This window comes from Accipiter gentilis, chromosome Z (assembly GCF_929443795.1).
Source record: "Accipiter gentilis chromosome Z, bAccGen1.1, whole genome shotgun sequence".
Lineage (NCBI taxonomy): Eukaryota > Metazoa > Chordata > Aves > Accipitriformes > Accipitridae > Astur > Astur gentilis.
This window is the reverse complement of record NC_064919.1, coordinates 79,454,437-79,467,601: the sequence shown is the minus strand read 5'-3', so window position 1 is coordinate 79,467,601 and position 13,165 is coordinate 79,454,437. Positions and strand designations below refer to the sequence as shown.

Below are 13,165 nucleotides of genomic sequence, written 5' to 3'. Positions count from 1 at the left end.
TGCAACTTCTTGTTTAAAGAATGTAACACAGGAACTTAAGTTGAACAAGTAAGAACTCATTTTGTTTTTCTACTAAAGACATTAATCCAAAATATGAATCAATAAGAGTAACAATACTGTATAAAAAGAGCTGAATGTCTTTGGTTCATAGACCAACACAGGCTTAATCCAAGGCCCTATACCCACCCCTTCTGGTGTTTAGGCAACTTACTTCCATCTAAGGCAACTCTGACAGGTTTGATATGTACCTAAATTTCTTCCCTACAAAATGTGAAAAAACACATCCCTCCTTCTCTCACAAGGAATGCATAATAAAGATGCCAGAAAATAATATATATATAAAAATATCTATATCAGACTATTTTTTGTATATATATAAGAAAATCTATATCAGACTATTAAATTTATAGGATTTGGTACATCACAGGGAATAAGCTGCAAAGACAGTTAAGCAAAACACCTTGTTGCAATACAGATGGTCCAGCACAGCAGAGATGGCTTTGCCCCTTCACAGATGGTGCAGTCATTTGCCACTATCACCTACTACAGCAAAATACAAAAGGAGTTTCCCAATGGCACTTGCATAGCAGCAGGTAGCGTGCGACACAACATCCTGCCACTCAATTCACATGCTGATGGTTTTTAATGGCATCTAATCTTGCTTGTTATGGAGGCTGAACACTCAAGCAGCAGAATTTCTAAACATGGGGACATACTTTAGGAGGAAGCTGTCCCTTTTAATAGCTTTAGCAGGGGAAAAAGTCAATATATGTTGTTCAACCGGTTAGCCTTGAAGCCAAGGAGAATATAATTTGTCACCCTATGCTCAAGCCATCCTGGGAATTATTCATCCCATCTGAAGTTTTTGACATGGAAATCTTTTTATCCAGCCAATACAACTGAGTGGACTGATGCATTCTCCCTCAGCTCTGGCTGTTTAGTCAAGAGTTTAATTTTATGCTTATGGACTACTGAAATACACTGCTGCAGGTTTTAGAAGCAGAGTCCTGCCTTGTTCTTGTTGAAGTTAACACGAGCAAGAGCCTTGGTCCTGTTTGTACTCTCTCAACCATTTTGACGGCAGTGACAAGAATACTGCTGAATCTCTAACCTCAAGCTATATGATCAGTGTAATCTGCCATGGGACTAAATGCCCTTTTTCTCCTCCTGTGACATTCAGCCCACCCCAAGAAAGTCACAAAAATTTTGCATTTAGTTTCTTAATTCAGATAAAGCTATTTGCTATGTCCTAAATGTTTGGAGTTCAAATATTTCTGCTCCACACGTTCAGATACAGATGTAATTGAAATTTGTAAGACTAAAACAACGTCAAAAGTTAGTTGTCTTTGTTTTCTCCTGATTAGGATCATCAGCAAAGTTCTGAAGAACTCAGTTTAGCAATCAGACTTGCCAAATGCTTTCAACAAGTTTTCCGTGGTGTCCCAAATCTGGAGACTAGAATGTACATCCTGCTGTAAGCATCATACAACAGAGAACATGGCATTCTTCTCCTCACACCTCCACCTTTGAGCATGCAGAAAACATTGAGAGCAACACAGTTCAGTCTTGCATGCTGTGCCCCTGTTCCATTGGATCCTTATCATTCCCTTGGATATTTGTAATTACCTCTGCTGTTCTCTTCAAGCTTACTAGCTGACAATGTTATTTTAATGCAGATATTTGGGTTGGAGACTTGCAAGGATCAACTTTTATATTAAATTCAAAATCAAATTCCAGAATTAGCTTTTGGGTTTTTTTGGGGGGAAAAAACCCCAAACAAAACTTACTGAACTAGCATTTCAAGTATTTGATTTTTAGGAGACTGTTATGATTTTCTGTCACCTGCAGTTTGACGACTCCTTGTACAGCATACTATACCCTGTCAGCACAGAAAGACAGTATTAATGCAATAGCATATTAGTATTGCTGCCTTTACCTATGTATTGGCTTTGCGTGGCAAGGCTTTGGTAGCAGGGGGTGTTACAGGGGTGGCTTCTGTAAGAAGCTGCTGGAAGCTTCCCCTGTGTTCGAGAGAGCCAATACCAGCCGGCTCTAAGACAGACCCGCCACCAGCGAAGGCCAAGCCCATCAGCAATAGTCATAACATCTTTGTGATAACAGATTTAAGAAGGACAAAAATTTGCTGGGACAGACAGAAACAGCCGCCAGAGAGAGGAGTGAGAACATGCAAGAGAAACAACCCTGCAGACCCCCAGGTCAGTGAAGAAGGAGGGGAGAAGGTGCTCCAGGCACCGGAGCAGAGATTCCCCTGCAGCCTGTGGTGAAGACCATGGTGAGGCAGGCTGCCCCCTGCAGCCCATGAAGGACTCCACGCCAGAGCAGGGGGATGCCCAAAGGAGGCTGTGATCCTGTGGGAAGCCTACGCTGGAGCAGGCTCCTGGCAGGACCTGCAGATCTGTGGAGAGAGGAGCCCATGGAGCAGGTTTTCTGGCAGGACTTGTGACCCCGTGGGGGACCCACGCTGGAGCAGTGTGTGCCTGAAGGACTGCACGCTGTGGAAGAGACCCACGCTGGAGCAGTTCATGAAGAACTGCAGCCCATGGGAAGGACCCACGCTGGAGAAGTTCATGGAGGACTGTCTCCCATGGGAGGGACACCACACTGGAGCAGTGGAAGAGTGTGATGAGTCCTGCCCCTGAGGAGGATGAAGTGGCAGAAATAACATGTGATGAACTGACTGTAAACCCCATTCCCCATCCCCCTGTGCTGCTGGTGGGTGGTAGGTAGAGAATCCGGGAGTGCAGTTGCACCCAGGAAGAAGGGAGGGGTGGAGGGAAGGTGTTTTGAGATTTGGTTTTATTTCTCATTACCTTGCTCTGGTTGATTTGTAATAAATTGAGTTAATTTTCCCCAAGTTGAGTCTGTTTTGCCCATGACAGTAATGGGTGAGTGATCTCTCCTGTCCTTATCTCGACCCACGAACCCTTTGTTATATTTTCTCTCCCCTGTCAAGCTGAGGAGGGGGAGTGATAGAACAGCTTTGGCTGGCACCTGGCATCCAGCCAGGGTCAACCCACCACAACCTAAGTAATACTTTATGAAGTTACACTGATTATTCAACTAGTTACTAAGAAGTCAGTAACTGACCTTTTCTATTATAGCCTTCTGTATAAACTGCCATAATATATGTGCATATACATATATATAATATATACACACACATACACAACTGTACTGATAGCTTGACAAAACAGAGTTTTCATTAATTAGTTATTCAAAGGTTTTCAGGAAACTGATGTTGCTCTGCTGTATTCCAAAGTTAAGTGATAACCAGCATCCCTCTTGAAATTATTCTTCTTGTGTGGAATCCTTCCCTGTAACTCATTGTGTTTAGAGACCCTCTCATGGCAACACCTACTGGAAAGACAGTAATACTCTGTCTGACACTAGAAAAATCAAGTGTAGACCAGGGCCCTACAAATAAAACAAAGCGAAGCACTGTACTAAGACCAAGGGTTTAAATAGCCATGGTAGTTCCAAGTGGTTTCAAATGCCCTGATAAAGGTGCTTCCCTAAGACCTATCAAGTGCTGTACATCAGTATAAAATTCTGGAGAGGAGGAAAAAAGAAAAAAGAAAAAAAAAGAAAAAATTTACCAGAAACAGCCATAGTATCACTGATCCATGCAATTGAAAATATCCAATCTTTATGTCCATCCTAAAAGAAAAAAAGACAGATTTTTGCTGTGCTGTTATACTCTACAGTAGTCTCAAAGCAGAGAAGTATTCTTCACCTTTTTAGTACAAACTCAGAAGGACAGACCTACATTAAAAACATACACATAAGATTCCAGTATCAAGCTGGAGCAGTTTAAGTACCTAACAGTAATTTTAACTTTTTTTTATTTTCAAGTGTATAATTAATAGAGAGCATTCAGGTGATGGAACAACAGGTCTCTGACCAAGGACAAATTTATCTCAGTTGTAAGGACTTAGATTTTCCTTTTTGAAAGTAGCATTCTTTACTTCTGTGAAGTAGCTACATACTTTTATAGTAGGGATGTGCATTTGAGGAAATAAAAAGTAACGAAAATCTTAGTTTACAATACATGATCTACAGATTAATTTTTCAAGACCATTACTTCAAGAATCTTTTCTTTAGGTGAGAAACCTGTGGGGAAACAGAAGACCATTAGGATCTAGGGCTGTTTGAACAGCTGCAAAGTCACAGCAGCATGCAAATGAATAGCTAGTCATACAACTCTAGAGAGTCAAGCCTTTCTGCAGCTGGTTGTGTGCTACTGCAGAAACTCTGACCTGACCTCTGCTGTTGTAGTTAACGTCTATGTGAAAACCTGACTAAAAAGGAGAAATGAGAAAGAAGCTTACAGGACACAACTATACTCATTTCAGCCTTTTTTTCTTTTTAAGACTGGCAATTTTAAAAAGGCCTCATGATGTTTCAGAAATATAAGCAGTACCAGAGTCTATCAAAGTGCCATAAGCTACTGGGTTAGAACTACTCCTCAAAGCCAAGTTCCGCCTCTGGAATAATACATAAATAAGCTGCACTGGAGAAAGGGAAAATTTGAACAAATTGTATCATCTTTTCAATTTCTCAAAAGAGCCTTCTCACTAAAACTAGTTTCAGAGGTCATCACCACAATTAGACTTTAATATTCAGGATTTTGTTACATTTTCAGTTCTTGAAAGTAATCTGAAGTAGACCTCAGTGAGGGTGAGGAAGAAGAAATCTGATTCAGAACCCTGAGAATCTTCTCACGTTTGCATAGTCACTCATATTTAAGAGATCTTGTCAAAAAAGGCAACTTAATCAGGAATGTTTTCAAGCTTTCAGAAATTCACTCTCCACTACAAGACTCCCAAATCTTAACCTTGCTCTCATGTGTTAGGCACTTCAAAGTAGTAATTCTTGTATGTGACAGAATAAACTTTCCCCAAATATTCCTACTTACATCTCCCACACAGACAGGATCAAGTGTAGGCAGACGATAAATTGCAAGACTGTTGGGGTTGTCTCCACCTGTGGCCAGAAGGGTCCTTGAGGGGTTGAGCTCAATAGCATGAATACCACATCCCTGCTGGTTCACCATGCCAGGTTCACGATCTTTCAGAATAGGAATCTTGGTAATTTGACCAGTCTGGACATCTACGACAAATAACTGGGGAAAAAAACAGATGTAAGTTATCACCAAACAGGCAAGAAACAAGATGGTCAAATATCCTCCCTATTTTGAATTGACATTCTTTTAAAGTTGGAATACACAAATGCTGGGAGTATGGTTGAAAAAAATGCATAAATTCCTTCTTAAAACAAGTAAACTAACTTCATTACAGTGGGTTTTATTTCAATCATCCCATTTGGTTTTCACAACAATGGAAGAGAGAGGAGAGAAATTTGTCATGGGAAGTTTCCCATTTAACAAACCCCTTGAATCTGAAACTCTTTTCCCTGTTCAATACCATGACAAAACAATATTGTTTTTCAGTTTTACTGTACCACAATGAGAAAGAGACCCACCTCAAAACAGGCAGTAAACTGCAGGGGACTTAGCACAAGTGTTCTGCCTCCCAGATAATATACTTACCATGAAGTTTTGGCTTTGGCAAACCGACACTTTATCAATTTATACAATTGGAGTTTATTTTCTGGTGATACACAGAAAATAGTAACTAAATATAGTATTGCCAGTGTAAACAACTAAAAAAAGATATCTAGCTACATACCTCATCCCACAAAAAGACTAGAAGTTGGAGCTCTGTGTCACTGTCCCCTTGGCAGAAGACTCAGTTATAAAGCCTTGCAACTCTTCAGACAGACATGATACCCAGAGTTATGTCAGTTCAAACAAGTATGACCATAGGGTTACAGTCTAAACCAGAACAAAGGTTTAACATCACCTGCTAAAGTGCACTTTCATTTGGGAGGTTCTTGGGCTGGTTCATTTCACAGATGTTGTTCAGAAGGCTACTGCACTAACAGTCAAATAGGTATAACAGAGGAGACAAAGCCCTTTAAGGGAACATAAATGAAGTGAGCAAATGGAGAATCTGAAGCTGACTTGGCACTAAGGAAAGTGATGCAAAATCATAGCCCAGGATTATAATTAAATTCCACGCCCCGGCCCACAACTTTGTTCCTTCTATAACCAAAGAACATTGCCTCAAAGCCTCTGGGAGTGAACTGAAGATGGAGAAGACAATAACAACAAAAAAAAGAAGACTCAATGCAATTTAAAAAATACACACCTGTGAGAGACTGAAAGAGTTAATGTCTCAAACATTGTGGTGGGGCAAGTTCTACTTAACTATGAACTCTGCCCAGCAAGGAACCACAGGTGAAAAGAAGCTGATCATCACCCATCAGCAACAGGACTGGAGGGTGCACAGCTCCCTGTTCTGATATGCTGAGCAGGGTAGCTGACCATGCATGCCCAAAGATCAACATCTACAGGGAAGGAGAAGTTACTCCCCAAACGACCTGCAAGCCCACCGACCCATTTCCCAAAGGCTCACAAACTGCTCATGACACTAATTAGCCTAATGAGTTCAAAGGCCCGCCCAAAGATGACAAAAGGACAAAAACTGAAGCCCCACATGCGTGCACCCACCAGAACTGAACCCTCGGCTGACTGGAGCAACGCTGGACCCAGGACTGGTGAAATCTTTCTCTCTTTCTTTTTTCCTCTCTCTGCCTTGTTCTCTCTTTCCTTTTCTATAACCCCCACACCTCATCCCTTTAGACACAAACCCACTGACCAAGTCTAGGACTAGGAGTGGATCCAGCTTCCCCTGGGCTCCTCTTCAAGAAGGAGTCTATAAAGCAAGGGGGTCTGCTCTGAACCTCCTGACTCAATGGGAGGGCTCTCCTTACTGTCTTCCCTGAACTTATCCCTAAATAAGCAAGGCCTGTAGTATATGTTTGGTGATGTATGGTTACCACATGTTACACAGTTTACTGACATAGTTTCATGCCAATTTTTGTTGTGAGCATACCAATTTTTGAGGCGAGCTTGCTAACTCTTGTTGTGAGCAAATAAAAGTTAAATTTTGTGAGTTACGGTATCCCTGGTGTGTTTTACCTTAATCCTGACCTGGGAAGCAGCAAACCTGAGTCGTCATCCTGAGAAATTGGGACATGACAACACCTCAAGGTAATTGTTCTGAAATCCTTTGTCAGACATTTCTCAAGGACAAAAGAGAAATCTAGAGGTTCTCAGAAAGGTTATACATAGAAGCTGCTTTTGGTGAACTCTCACAGACTGTAGATCTGTTCTTTAAAAAGTGTAAAAAAGAAGACCAAGAAAATTTAGGAACATATCTATTATTCTTATGATGTACTGAACTAGCAGAATATTAATGTCAAATCAAAAACCGATTAAGTATGGTATGTTAAACCCATTTTACAGAGAAAGCTGAACTCCATTCATTGCTATTTGTGTGTTGTACCTAGAACTATGCATTACCTTCAACCCACAACTGATCTTCCGCTGTAGGCAGTCTTGCACAAACAAGTCCTGTTCCTACAGGGACTGAATTTTCATGTTCAGTTATTCTGTATGCAGGTGTGGAGTCAGGCAACAGCTGAAGTGCAGCTGAGTAGGAGGGAGGCACTCCTCACTTCTCCCAAGCCTTACAGTGCATTTTACTGCCCGAGACAGCTAGTAAAAACACGATGCACACAGCAGTCCCTCTGCCCTAACCACATCCCTGAAAATTAACACCTGCACTGCAGGATCAGGACCAGTAATTTCCTCTCCTCTCACCCTCCCTTGTCCTTCCCCTGTGAGCACATATCCTCTTTTCCACCTCAGTATTTCCTTCCAGCAGGAACACCCAGTTCCTCCTTCAGCTACTGAAAAAAACCCCACAAAATCAGAAGTTAAGTACCCAAGATTAAGGCTTGCAGGCATCATCTACAAGTCCTAAAGCAGGCACCAGAAGTGCTAATTAGGAAGACATATCCACACCTCAGGATGTCCACTGACTTGGTAAAATCATGCTTCAGCTGTAAGAGATTCACACTTCAAAGAGCACCTCAACAGGTATGAGGACTGAAATTAAAAAACCTTCACATTCTCCAGTCTGACACCACTGTCATACAGCCATGTTTGATATGAGGCTAATAAAGACTTGCTCTAATGCAAAATTCCATTAGCTAAACACTCAGCTAATTGGGCTGAGAAGGTAAAGAACTTGGCAACACACAATGCTGAAGCATCAGACCTTCACACTTCTGCCCTTGATCTTCAACCTCAACATCATTTTCCTATACCAAGTTTCCAAATAAAGATATTCTTGGAAGCAGCAACAGGACATATTTCTTGCAGTACTTTCACCTGCTTGTACCCCACTCTAATCTACCATCAGCCCTTGAATTGCTTTGTAACTTCCTCACTTTTCTCCTTCCAGTTGCACAATATTACTGTAACCAGAACAGCAGCGGCTCTTACGGCAAGAAACTTTGCACAGTTAAGGGACTGGCTTTGTAGTTTCAGCTGTAAAGTTCCAAGCAGTAACTTCTCCCCTTGCCTGGTGTCCTAGTTTCAGCTGGGATAGAGTTAATTGTCTTCCTAGTAGCTGGTATAGTGCTATGTTTTGAGTTAGTTCAGTATGTTGATAACACTGATGTTTTCAGTTGTTGCTACATAATGTTTAGTCTAAAAGTCAAGGATTTTTCAGGTTCTTGTGCCCAGCCAGCAAGAAGGCTGGAGGGGCACAAGAAGCTGGGAGGGGACACAGCCAGGGTAGCTGACCCAGATTGGCCAAAGGACTATTCCATACCATGTGATGTTATGCCCAGTATATAAACTGGGGGCAGTTGGCCTGGGGGATCACTGCTCAGGAACTAACTGGGCATCGGTCAGCAAGTGGTGAGCAATTGCATTGTGCATCATTTGTTTTGTATATTCCAATCCTTTTATTATTATTGTAATCTTATTTTTGTTATTATTATTATTATCATTATTAGTTTCTTTCTTTCCATTCTATTAAACTGTTCTTATCTCAACCCACAAGTTTTACTTTTCCAGTTCTCTCCCCCATCCCGCTGGGTGGGGGGGGAAATGAACGAATAGCTGTGTGGTGCTTAGTTGCTGGCTAGGGTTAAACCACAACACATGGGAAGGAACCTGGCACACACTGGGTAGTTTACAAATAACCGCCACCTCCCTAGAATAAAATAAGCAAGCACTTCTGCATATGCTAGGACTCTTGCATCACCTGGGGCAGGACAGGAAGCCAGAAGCTCACACTTGCAAGCTGCACCACTGATTGCCAAGAAATTCTCCCTGTAAATCCAACAAAGAGAAGCCAAGAGAAGCCAAAGAGTTGTTAGACACTTCTAAAGCCAAAAAGGGAGAAATATTAAAAAACAAGATAGGCATCCAGCTAAGAATGCGTAAAATTTTAAGAGTTTTCAAGACACTACAGTAAATAAAGTACAAAAAATCTGACTGCTTTAAACAAGTGCAGCCAAAACCACAGCATACAATGACATAAATCCAAAGAAAAAACCAGAAATTGGCCTACTTCTTCCAAGCAAACTGATACCTTTGCTCTCTTGTAAGTGTATCTGCAAATAACTCCAAAGCAGCTGGGACCCTTAACAGTCTTGACAAGTCCTGATAGCTGAACTACACATTTAATTTTTTATCGCAAGCAGGAATTTCTTTTCCAGCTACTCATTATATAGAAACTAAAAACCAGCCCCCAAAAACTTTTCCTAGATGCAGTAAACTCCCACCAACCTCCAAACAGTGAACTGTGCATATTTGTCCCTTAGTTTTAAGCTTTGCACATAATTCAGTTCTTCCTGCTACTACAACATATGCGTATCAGCCATTGCTATGCCAAATAACTTAACATCCAGGATTTACCAAGCTAGGATTGCTTTGACCATCTGCCAGAAGTCCAGGACCACACTTCATCTGTGAGAAACAGCAGATTCAGCTATTGTGTTCTTTACAGGACAACCTTGTTCTAACAAGGAAACAGGCTGGATGACACAACAGAGAGAAATCCATCTTCCCTCTTTTTTAACTTTTTTTTAAAGCAAGTCAGATGTACAGCTTGTAACAGTGCTATTGCTTGATGATCAAGGCAGACAGGCATGGCTAGGTACTACAGTTGTCATAGCCATAAATCTTCATGATCTGGCCCTACTTTTCACACCCCATGAGATTACTAGTTTCTTTTTCTTTCACTTTGCAGAATTTGTGAGAAGTCATTTTGGCAAATGGCTCCCATGCAATTACTATGTGGCTGTCCCCTTTTCAAACTGCTACAATCAAGTTAATCAAGAAACGACCCCACTTCATCAAATACAGAACTTCATTTATCAACTTGCCAAAAGTAAAGACTATGGAAGGGAATAGAATATCTGAGGACCAGAGTCTGAACTGCAAAAATCCACCCTTCTCTTATATACAATACTGAGAGCAGAACAGCTTGCCAGGATCTTCTGTAAAGTCTACTTCCATTTTTTGACCTGCCTTTCAGAGACAAGTTTAGTAGGGAAAAAAAAACCCAAAACCAGCCACAGTTACCAATTCATTAAATGTAAGTGCCCTTCCCATGCACCCTTAACTGAAAGCATTGACTTTATACAGCAAGATTAAAAAACAGACCTATGAGATGCCATTTCAAGGCAGCACATAGACTCTCTCATGTCCTCTGCTGCTGCCCCTGCACACAGAACAGAAGATGGACAGCCCTAGCTTTCAGTTGATTGTATGAATCAATTAGAACAAAACCAAAGGGTGCCACCCTGAGCTACAGCATGTTTTTATTACACAAGCAGGATGGATGTAGATCTACAAGGCACAGAGAACATGCATGAAAGAGACTGCTTGTTCTTCACACAAGAAGAGCTTACAACATGCTCTGTGTCCCAGCTCTTCACGTACTGCTCTTAGAAATCACAGGGACATGCCTGTCATTCATACAAACATTTGAAAGAAACCCAAGATAAACACATTGCCTTGCTAAAAATAGAGTCACTAAGACAGAATCAATCACAATGAAGTTTCACAATTGGCTTAGGCCAATCTTTGAGAATCCACGTTCTTCTTCCTCAACTACCCAGACTCACCACCCTGGTGACAGCAATTAGTCCTCAGGTAGCTGCGAGGTCAACTGGATCATATCTCTGCCTTCAGTGAAAACTAACCCTACAAGAAAATGCATCTGAACACAAAGCAGCAAACTGATGCAGCTGACTCCCCAGCTACATGCACATCAGTGCCAGCAAGAATGAGCAGGTGGGAACATCCCATTCTGCAACAACACAACTCCACACCAGCTGAAGCTGGTCACAAAAATTTAACCCTCAGCGAAGCTGGAAAATGATATCATTCTTCTCCTCCAAATTTGGGGGTTTTTTTTCTAACAAAACAACAAAAGCAAGACAGTACTTACTTTGTCATTACACAAATACCATTGTTGGTCACACTGAGCAGCACTGTTTGATTTTTCCCAGTTCTCAGTCTTGCTTTTTATTCAGACTGTAAACATCTCTCTTTTCCATGTTCATAAAACGCTTGCCATAAGGTTCTTCTGTTCTATGGCAATACAATTTACTAAAATATGCCAAGCACCAAAGAAACATGGACTCTTTAAGCTATCAAACTGGTATATCTCCTTTCCACTCCAGATCAGAACATGCACCAATCTTAGCACAAAACCTACTCACAGGTTGTACAGCACAGGCAATGCAAGAGGGTAATGGCCTTACACATCCTCCTTGAAAGGGTCCAAAGAGAAACAATCCAGAACACAACTAAACCATGTGAGAAGTGAGCAGCAGTAAAAACAGTCAGCAAATTGATTGACTGAATTCACATCTCCAGAGCCAAGACCATGCAATCAGGCACTCCACCTTGCTATGAAACTCTGAAGCACTCCTAGCTAACAGCATGCACTTTCATGTCATTGAATTTGGTCACTGCCAGAAATCACATTTGTCATTTTTATTTGTGTCTTGCCCTCTGTGTTTAATTTCAGGAGGCTGACAGACAGTTAACACATGTTGATAGATGACAAAGGATGGAGAAGGGAGAGACTTTGCCTGCTAAAGGGCATTGCTACCACCCACTCCATACCTGTCATGGAAACTACCAGACTCAGAAGACAGACATGGGTATCACATGCAGTTGACAAAAAAAGAAAACCAAATCATCTTGAGACAAGAAACAACACCTGGCTACTTACTCAAAAGCCAGTAAAAAAAAAAAAAGTGAATGGAAGTGTCAGTTACAGGCATCAGAGGTTTATTTACACTGAGTTTTGGTCACTGTTCAGTGGACTTTGAGTAGAGTTACAAACTGCAGGAGCATGACTTCTCATTCCCTCCCTGGGATCAGAAACAAGCAGTCTTCTTGATTCTTCATTACATGTGCAAAGCCAGAAGATACATTAACTCGCAAAGCAAGTGGAAATCATTCTCCCCATAGAGAGTCCACATTCACAGACTGAAGAGCAACTGTGCATTGTATTCTCACCACTACCACTCCAGGACTACAAGACTTGGTTATAATTGTATGAAATGCACAGAGCAGACATGGGATCTCTTGAACAAATTAAAAGTCTCCAAGAAGAAACAACAGCTGGTGATTTGCACCGGGGCATCCAAGGCAACACATGAATCTACCAGAGACAAAAGGTATCAGCCAGCATTCAGAAACGAACCTGTTCATGCCTTAGAAAAGCCACCTGAGAAAACAGAAGAAAGCATTCAGTAAGGAAGTTTTTAAACACAAATACATCTATCAGGCCTGCCTGGGGGAGGGGAAAAAAAAAACCAACAAAACTAAACAAAAATATTATATTCCAGGAAATTATATTCTCAAGCAACCAGAAACCAACAAGCAAGCTTCTCGAATTTAAGGAATGATTCACAGCTCTTGTATTTTTTCATCCTTAACTTCATAATTAGCAAAAGAATTACATCCTGAGCACATACACAGAACTAAGGGAACAAAAGAAGCTGCAAAATGATTATTAGAGCTTCTTTTTAGAAGCTGCTTTATTATTTGTTATTTCCGGAGGAGAGGAGGAGAGGAGGAGAGAAAAACTTCAGCAATCTCATGTTCAGCGTTTTTGTTTGCCATAAGCTTGTCTCTAAGTCTCAAAGTGTCTCCAGGAAGCTTGAACAGAAGACATTGAAGACATTATCTTCTTCCAAG

General features: G+C 41.2%; 1 protein-coding gene across 1 annotated transcript in view; it reads right to left on the bottom strand.

Annotated features, from left to right (window-relative positions):
• Positions 1-13,165, bottom strand: part of DCAF12 (DDB1 and CUL4 associated factor 12) — a 35,068-nt gene that overhangs the window by 18,017 nt on the left and 3,886 nt on the right. The window contains exons 3-4 of the mRNA XM_049795071.1: positions 4,937-5,143; positions 3,618-3,678 (exon numbers count right to left, since the gene is read on the bottom strand). Of these exons, the coding sequence (XP_049651028.1) occupies positions 3,618-3,678; positions 4,937-5,143 (268 nt within the window). The remainder of the gene's footprint in view (positions 1-3,617; positions 3,679-4,936; positions 5,144-13,165) is intronic.